The sequence below is a fragment of the Apis cerana genome, linkage group LG11 (assembly GCF_029169275.1).
Source record: "Apis cerana isolate GH-2021 linkage group LG11, AcerK_1.0, whole genome shotgun sequence".
Lineage (NCBI taxonomy): Eukaryota > Metazoa > Arthropoda > Insecta > Hymenoptera > Apidae > Apis > Apis cerana.
This window is the reverse complement of record NC_083862.1, coordinates 14,405,385-14,414,939: the sequence shown is the minus strand read 5'-3', so window position 1 is coordinate 14,414,939 and position 9,555 is coordinate 14,405,385. Positions and strand designations below refer to the sequence as shown.

Genomic DNA, 9,555 nt, shown 5'->3' with positions numbered 1-9,555 from the left:
AATTTATTAAAATATTTCTTAATACTCTTTTAAAACTATTAAAACTGAATAAAAACAATTTTTTTAAAAATTGTATAGCAATTATATTTCATAAAATATTTCATATATGTATACAGATTATTAAAATTGAAATTAAAAGAAAAAATTTAAAAATAGAATAATCAGAATATTTAAAAAAAATTAAAAGGTATTGCTAGATATATAAACGTAGTAAATCTACGTAATATTCCTTTATTATTATATCATACAAGATTGATTTTTAATATTATATACAATACATTAATCTATGTATATGAAGAAATATTTAATAAATGAACAATGAATGAGTAAGTGAGTGAGTGAGTAGGTGGGTAGGTGAGTGTGAGAGAGTGAGAGAGAGAGTGAATATTTCCTACTTATTATATATCAGATATGGTGCTAAAAAATATTCATCTCAATGATTATAATTATGATTGTGTTGTTCATTATGATAATAATAGCAATTACAGAATTATATCATTGATCAAATTTTTTTGTAGCAATATTATGAATTTAATGATCATTTTTGCATAGATTCTTTTCTATAATCTATTATTTGAAACATATTTGAATAATAATTTTTTTTATTTTTTTATAATTTATCAAGAAATCAAGAATCAAAAAATCTAGAAAATATTCATAAATATCTAAGATGCACCATACATGTGTTATATACAAAAAAATATACATTATACAGTTATTTTTTAATTTTAATTTTTTTCAAACAGTTAAATGTTTTGTTTCTCCTGTATTTGGATCCACTATAACTTTTTCTTTATAATTCATAGCAGAAGAATTACCAAAAGAATTAGTATCGGTAAAGGGAAAGAATCTTCCGTCCGCATATTCTTTAAAAAGTAATTCGGCAGCCTTTTGTTTTTCCTCCTTTCCACTCGAAGTTATTTTTCTCATTGTCAATGTTAATAATTCTATGATAAGATAGGATTCTGGTTTATAAAGTCTTGTAAAATGTAGTCTAATGTGTTCACCAACATTTTCATCTTTTCGTGGTATATAATCACAATGAGGACAAGATGGCGTCATTCTTTCAATGCCATGTCGTCGTTTATGAGCATCCATTGTATCTTTATCACATGTAGAAAACGGACAATTTTGGCATCGTAACGTTTCTACTTCATTATTAGAAGACAAAAGTATCCCTTTCTTTTGTAACAACATTAAAGATTGCTTATCTTGATTTGAAGCTTGTGCTCCACCAAAATTTAACATTGATATTCCATTTGTAGATATAATTGAAGTTGTATTATTTGATGATTTAAGTGTTTTTCCTGAACGTGAAATTGAATTTGTATTATCAGAAACAATATCACTATCAATAGTAATCGTATCGTCTTCAAATTGCCTACGTGAAGCTTGTGCTTCAGCATTTGCCTGATGTTTCTTTAAATGTTGAATATAATTAGCATAATATTTGACAGAATAGTCACAAGTATCACATCGATATCTTTGCTTTGCACCATGCAGAGTCAAATGAACTCTATATTGTTCTCGTTTCTCAAAGGCAGATGGACATTTATGGCATTTGTATCGTTTTTCTTTTAATCGACCATTTCTCAAATAACCAGGATACACAAAGTTAGGATTTCCACGCATAAAAAGCCCAAATTGTGGATCAGGGGATGGAGTCAAATTTGAAGTTAAGTCATTTGTTTCATTTTGACGTCGATGAACGACTTGATGTTTCACTAAATTCTGAGCTGTTTTTGATGAATAGTCACACTCAGTACACTTGAATCTATTGTTTGATCCATGTAGAGTCATGTGATACTCTAAAGCATCTAATTTAAAGTAACGAGCTGGACATTTGGCACAAGTAAATACTTGATTTCCAGTTCGTTGATTTGTATTATTTGCGATATTATTAAATCCATTGTTTGAAGTTTCTGTAACTTCAACTACAATCCATGCAACGGTAGATGACGAATTACTTGAGTCTTGATTATTTGTTTCAACACAAGCTGTGGTAGGCGGTGGATATCGTTGTGAATGACCATACAGAGACAATAAATATTTAGTACGCTCTTGATATTCCGTGGAATGTGCTTTTTGATGAGCTAGAAGATGAGCCGGCTGTCGAGCAGCATAGGAACACCATTGACAAGAATAAGCTAATTCTGTAGAATGATATCTTAAATGAATTCTTAATTCCTTTTCACAAAGAAATCGTGCCGGACATTTGCTACAACAATGAACCAGTCTTAAATCCCGTAAATCAGGTTCTGAACCTAATATAGGAGAATGAGTGAAACCAAGAAGCGCAGCTAAGTCACTTAATTGCTGTGAATCTGGCCTTGAATCATCTACTAAACAATGAACAGTGCCTAAAGATCCGGAATGCATATCTGTATGCGCAACCATAACTTCTCGTCGTGTACAAGTAAAACTACAATCTGTACAGGCGACTACGGGACCATTACTGGGAGAATCGAGATGCATAGTTTCATGATCTCGGACTTCCGCGCGTCGTGAAGAAACAAAAGGGCAGTGACGACATTTTAACATTTTTGCGAGTGTACCATCTGGTCGAGACACCCATACTAATGGAGCTTCAGGCAGTGCTCGGGTATCAAGAAGCAATGGTGGCGGCGGTGGGGCTCCGGAATTCTTCGAGGCATTAGTGAAACAAGTCACATTATTTTGCGTTGTTATGTGAATCACTTGTTCTACAGGCTTTTCTTGTTTTGTGCGATTAATATCTAAAAAAATGATTTTGCATAATTTATTTTTAAATAATACTAATTAAATTTATAATCAATTATATAAAACATTTCAACTTACTACTCTCATTGCTTAAAGCTCGATGTACTTTAGATTTAGTAGAGAAATTATAATCCATAGTTTGTTGATGTACTACAGCAAGTTCTTCTCCATGAAGTCTGACATGATCTAAAAGCTCCCTACAAGAATAAAATATATAAATTTTTCCTAAAAATATATTATATTTTATGATATATTTAATGATAATAACGATATATAAATACATACGCTTTTGTGCTAACATAATATGGACATAGGTAGCATTTAAAAATAGCTTCTAAGTTTGGACGATGATGAATTCTATGCATCGACAAAGATGCTGCATCAGATGCAGAAAATGGACAGTCTTCACAACCAAATGCATTCTGTAAAGAAAAGTACATATCATAAATACATTATTTTTGTGATATAATATTGAAGAATTTAAAAATATTAAATATGATCATACTTTCTCATCTCCATGACGTTCGAATTCATTATGTGATTTAACGTGAATAGAGACAGTTTCTCTATTGGAATGTCGAAAATTACAACGTTTACATTTCCACATTGTGCGTTTATTTTCATCTGTAACTGTGGCTGATCCAGTTTGAGCATGGGGAGAAATCAAATTGTTTTTAAGCAAAGATTGTCCTCGATTTCTCACAGCTGCTTTAAGAGGTGGTGGTGGTCTTAATCCAATATTAATGGTGTTAAGATTATGATTTCCTTCGTTTGCAGATGCAATTGAAATAGAAGTAGAAGAGGGCTCCGATGTTTGTAGATATTCGTTGCGATTCATTATCAATAATTTAGTCGGTGGTTCATCAGAGTTCATTTCTTCTACACTACGTTCCTCCATGATCTGATCTTCCCATGATTGTTGCTCAACCTAGGAAAAAAATGAAAAGTTTATATATAATATAGAATTTTTTATTATACATAAGCGATACACTGCTGCACGACGAAAAAGAACTTATTACTCAGCACAACACAACTAATTGGCACACTGAGAATTTCTTTTATAGCAATAAAAAATAAAGTTTATTATAAAATGATAAATCATTTTTAAAAGATATGAAAAATTTTCTATATTATCGTGTCGGTTTTAATTACTAAGAATATGCTTGTCGAATCGAAATCAAATTAATATCATAACACCAATCAAGTGTCCAAGCGCTTTAAATATTTTGAATATAATATATTATATTTTTCATTTTTTTTAAATATAATTTAATTTCTCTAATTATTTGCAAGGATCATCACACGTGCTTGTCACAGAAAAAAAAAAATTTACTATAAAGTATCGAGAAAAATCAGTGCGCCTATAAAAATTGACAAGCACCTTTTTTTTGCACTATTAAAAGAATTGTTTAAATTAAGTGAAATTTGTGCTTTCACCTGTGCAAGATATTTGTTATATTTGGAATAATTCCGTCGACCTGTTTCATCCGTCATAAGTACTCTGGCAGTCATATGAACTGGATCTTTAGCTGCTTTAAGTTTAATATGTTTTGTGATGTCCCATCGCCAGTTAGAGCGATATGCGCATAGAGAACACTCGAATGGCTTCCGATTTAAATGACCGACAATATGAACATGAAAACGACTTGCGGTAGATGCCCAAAATGGACAATGCGGGCATTTGAATACCCGTCGGCCACTTGGATGCGTCGAGGAGCCTTCAACCTGACAAAAGATTTGACTACTTTTATCAAAATTAAGTATTAATATATTCGAAAACACAACTATCTATGATCTCGACTGCCATAAGTAACACTTAAAGCACATTCTTAATAATAAAAAAAAAATATATATATAATATATAAATAATAAAGAAAAAATGTACATTAAGATAATTAAAAATAGCTTATAATAGCGTTGCATATTTCGAAGAACAGAAATTTATAATTTTTAAGTTAATTATAAATATATAATAGCCAGTTAGAATGTTTGTATCAATGTATTTTAAAATATGGTTAATGCCAATTAAGAAATATAATCAGATCTGTTGACTCTCGTATTGCAATTTTTGCATAATTATTATTATTTTTGTTATTATTATTCGTTCGTGTGCGTGTATTCATATTATTCATCTGCACGCGTTAAGTAAATATTTTTATGAAACACCATACCGATGATCCAGAAGAATTCAGTCCGCTGAGATTAACGTCCCAATCCATTTGCGCTGGGAATGCATATTCACCGCGATACGAGGTCACACGGAGTTCTGAACAATTTGATAATTTTTCTAAACTATTGTGTATTGATGTATCATTGCTTGTCGAATGACAACACTGCATATGTACTTGTAGATCAGTCGAACTTTTGCAACGTCTTCTGCACTTCGGGCAACGCGTTGTGCCCACAGATACACTGAGAGCAGTGTGATGTATTTGTTTGTGACAAGCCAGTTCTTCCATGCTACTAGCTTTAAAAGTACACCAGCATTTCAAATCGTTCGTAGTACTTACAGCTACCTCCGCTACTCCATTATTAATTGACGCTGTCGTTGTAAGTTTTTCCTTAAGTTTATCAAAGAAGGAAGCATTTTTTTTTTCAAATAAATCAGCCGCGTTATTCGCATCCTTCTTTAAGTTGTTAGCCTGTGAAAATTTTTTTAAAATTATTAAATTTTATTTAAATTATTAAAACAGTGTAAGAATCAATTAAATATAGAAAAATCAATGATATATTCAATATAAAAAAAGACTAACTTCTTTATTCCCATATAACTTCGCTAGTTCTGTATCTCTTGCAATTTGTGCGAGTTCCGGTCTTACCCTGACACGTGGAACTTTTAATAATGTTGTTGAAGGTCCACTGGTGCTAATATTGTTTAATTTAGCAGGGCTTAGTGGAATTAACATTGGCAGTGGTTTTCTAGATTTATTTGGTGTAATTGGAATATGACATTCTGCTAAGTGTCTTTGCATTTCAGAATCCCATGCAGTAATAAATTGACAACCTTTTTCTTCACATTTCAATGCTATACATTCTGCATTGGCTATTGCACTTCTTTTATCTTCCATAATTTGATCAGAAATGAATGTGTCTCCAGGACTGATTGAGACTGTTGTACTTGCAGATATATGCAATGATTCTCGAAAATCACTTGCACCCACCTGAAATTGATTTATTTTATAAATAATAATTAATAATTGAGAAAATATATTATATATATTACCTGATTGTAACGTTTAGGGCTATTTCTTGGTTTACGTTCAAAAGGTGTACTAGATTTACGATTTATTTGACCTACTGGAGGTTCATGATGATTAGTTTCATGTACTGTTAAACTTTGTCTAATATCAGCTGTAAAATTACAAGCACGGCATTGAAAAGCTCCACCTCCTCCATGATTTCTAGTATGCCTATCTAAATTCCACTATAAAAAAAAAAAATTATTGATATCTTATGAAAAAAAAAATAATTTGCTATTTTAGAAAAACTTCAATTAACCTTGTATGGTGTACGAAAATCACAGGCATCACATTTAATCATTGGCATAGAATGATACTTCACATGCTTTGTATAGCGAGCACGTACATGTGTTACATAAGAGCATTTAGCACAACGGAAAAATCTTCTTTTTAAATGATGTACTCTCTGATGAGTTTCAAGATCTCTCGAGTTTAATGCAACATATGAGCACATAGAACATCGATTTCCAGTATCACGCATGAATTTTCCCTAAAAATTATGTATTTCTTTATTGAGATTTTAAATTTAAATAAATATTATTTTTAAGTATTTCATATAAAGATAATTTTAATTAATTTAATTAATTTTATATTATCAATAAATTATTATTATATTATATAAAAAACTTTATAAATAATATACTATATATATTTTATTTTAATATAAATTGTTATTCCTCTAAAATAATATAAATTTTATATTATATTTTTAAAAATTATTTTTTTAGATAATAAATCTATTAATAAATCTATTATTTTTAATAAAAAAAATAATTATATTTTGTTTCAATATAACAATAATTATTACAATTAAAATAATATACCTTTTGTTTGTGCTCTTTTTTTAGATGATCGAGATATGCTTTAAGACTCGATAGAGACTTTGAAGGTTTGCATGTTTTGCACTCGTAATTTTGTGAGGATTCCGAATAATCGAACATCTCATGTTCGTGCTTTTTTATAGTATCATCATCTTTGACACTGTAAGAAATGTCTTCGTTTTGTAAATCGTGTTCTTTCATTACAGTTTCCCGTCGGTTTTCTTTAAGGTTACTTTCCTTATGTGGTTCCGTTTTAAAATGCTGAGGTCGTGGACGAAGTGCACGCAATCGGGGTAGTCTTCCTGACATCTTGAACAAGATTTGTTTTCTTCCACGTCTGTTTTCTCTTATTCCTATCACGTATCAAAATATTTTTATTTCTATTCAATCTTTTGAACTATATAACAAGATAAAAAAACAACATTCACTTTTCCATTAGCTTGCACCTTTATCTACTTTCCGATGACATTAATATTAACTCACTCATATCGTATACATTTCTTATAAATATTAAAAATGATTCCTTCAACAATTAAAAATTACAAAATTAAAATATATTTTTATTATGTATTTAATTTTTCTTAAAAAGATATATTTTTTTTAATTTTTATTGATCAATTTATCATAGAAAAACGTTGGTGCACATTACGGAAGTAAGAATACAGCATACTCGGCGGTTGCGCGATCTAGAAGCTATCGACGCCATTTTTCTTTGCTTGTAAAACTGCTGACGAAGAAGACGTTCGAACATTTTCATGAAATTTAACTCTTTTAAGTTTATTTCCTGAAGAAAATTCAAAAAATAATACAATTTAATCTATTCATTTTTTATGCATTAATTTGTTTAATTAAGAATAATAGAATAATAGAATATTAATAAAAGATGTGATCTCATAAATACTTTATATAAGAACATTGATTTACGGGAAATTTTATATTTTAAACTTATACTTTTTTTTTAAATTGTTAATGTATTTATAAAAAATTATATTTTTTTAAAAGATAAATTTTAACAAACATATATATATATATATTATATATATATTATTTATTTAAAATAATATATAATTGATAAAATAAAATATAATTTCAAGTTAATTTAAATTTTTATACTTTACGATTACTATTTTCATATTTTAAATGTATTTAATTTTATATATATTAAAATAAAAATTGATTAACTTTTTTTTAATTTTCAATTCATTTTTCTGAATCTTTATGTATAATTATTCTCAATAAGTTGTATATATATTATTATATAATATTACTTATACTTGAATTAATAAAGATCGACTACAAAATGAATCAATAATTCAAACATTAGATTTTTTTATATATCTCATCTCTTATTTTTATTATCATTTATTCCAAGATAATTTTTATAACTTTTTTTCATAATAAGATATATATCTTCATTATAATTTTAATGAATAATAAAAAACTTTAACGTGAATATAAAGAGACATGGTAAATAAGTAGTCGAGAAGATTGGTTTTCTGACACGCGTGTTTGATTTCCGCTTCTCCAAGAGATTTCCGGTTTATTATCAGACGAGTGATGATTTGACAGGTATCGTTTAAAACATATACATGTGTATGCATATCGTAAGAAAAACAGGGAGGAGATTAAATACTCGATTTTGTTGACTAGAAAACAAACCTCGAGCAGTTATTTCGCTTGAAGCAGGTTATCCTCTGATTGAATGACCGTTGTAAATAGATATGTCAATAAATCCACGATCTCATATCAATCGATTTATGCTGCCAACCAGAAGCACGAATATAACATCACGATGTTTTATAATTTTTCAAGACTCGAAAAAATCGGATATGTTCGTTGGATCCTTATTTCCTCCCTCCTTTTCCTTTCTCTTTTTAGACACGATTAAATCGTTTTATCTCGATACTGCAAATTATCTTCAAATACCTCGTCATCGGCGCTAACAGTAGCCGACAAAACGAAGGATGAATTGTAGAAAGACTACAAGTAGAAACAACTAGCCCCTCCCTCCTCTTTCACCAACTCGAACAGAACGATGGCGAGCCGAAGTGACGCAGGTCAGGCGCCATCTGCAATTCCAATTGTGATGCTGGTATCCACATACTCCTCAAACGCCCCCACTTCCTCTAGTTTGTTTCTCCTGCAGCCCTCGATACTGCAGGAGAAAAGAATGAACTGATGATGACAATAGTTAGCTCATTAAATAAAGAAGACAAGTTATCTTATCTTAAAAATATCTCTGTATTAAAAATATTAAACAAATTAATTAAACTAAATTTAAAAAACAATATCATAAGTATTTCGATTTGATTCGTTTTTATTCTTTTGCATACCTATTATTTTGTATGTAAATTTTATTTATTTATATTATATTATTATTTATATTAACATTTAGCGATATAATATTAATTATTTCTTTTAATTTTTTTAAATTTTAAGTTTTTAGTTTTTAAAAAACGTAAAAGTAAACAATACAATAAAATAAGGATAAAAAATCTGCAACTACTATCATTTCGAAACATTTCATTCAGAAACATTTTTTATTACATTAATAAATTATATTAATAAATTATCCAGATAATAAACGGTTTATCTATATATATATATATATATATATATATATATATATATATATATATATATATATATATATATATAATGATTTATATATATATATATATATAAATCATTTAAAATTATCATAATACATAATAGTTAAAATATTTTAATATTAAGTTATTTCTTTCGTTTGCATT

General features: G+C 28.7%; 1 protein-coding gene across 17 annotated transcripts; it reads right to left on the bottom strand.

The window, feature by feature from the left end:
- Positions 1 to 190: 190 nt before the first annotated feature.
- On the bottom strand, positions 191 to 9,080 carry LOC107995963 (zinc finger protein 91). Of its 17 annotated transcripts, none has more exons than XM_028665730.2 (12): positions 8,459 to 9,080; positions 7,228 to 7,583; positions 6,803 to 7,152; positions 6,238 to 6,468; positions 5,963 to 6,163; positions 5,493 to 5,900; positions 4,911 to 5,381; positions 4,177 to 4,464; positions 3,245 to 3,667; positions 3,025 to 3,161; positions 2,818 to 2,936; positions 191 to 2,735 (listed from the first exon to the last, which is right to left on the bottom strand). In XM_028665730.2, exons 3-12 carry the CDS (start codon positions 7,106 to 7,108, stop codon positions 739 to 741), a joined length of 4,581 nt encoding a protein of 1,526 aa, XP_028521531.2. In that variant the 5' UTR covers positions 7,109 to 7,152; positions 7,228 to 7,583; positions 8,459 to 9,080; the 3' UTR covers positions 191 to 738. The 17 variants fall into 17 exon arrangements, with proteins under 17 accessions (XP_028521531.2, XP_061938267.1, XP_061938262.1 ...); XM_062082283.1 differs by having other exon boundaries at positions 5,250 to 5,381; XM_062082278.1 differs by having other exon boundaries at positions 7,470 to 7,583.
- Between the last annotated feature and the right edge of the window lie 475 nt (positions 9,081 to 9,555).

Bases quoted from the DNA above. Each gene is read 5' to 3' on its own strand.
- LOC107995963 (XM_062082277.1), bottom strand. From the start codon at position 7,108: ATGTCAGGAAGACTACCCCGATTGCGTGCACTTCGTCCACGACCTCAG. The intron at 3,668-4,176 runs GTGAAAGCACAA...TTTTTTTCCTAG, and splicing joins ATAACAAATATCTTGCACAG to GTTGAGCAACAATCATGGGA. The intron at 3,162-3,244 runs GTATGATCATAT...TTTTCTTTACAG, and splicing joins AACGTCATGGAGATGAGAAA to AATGCATTTGGTTGTGAAGA.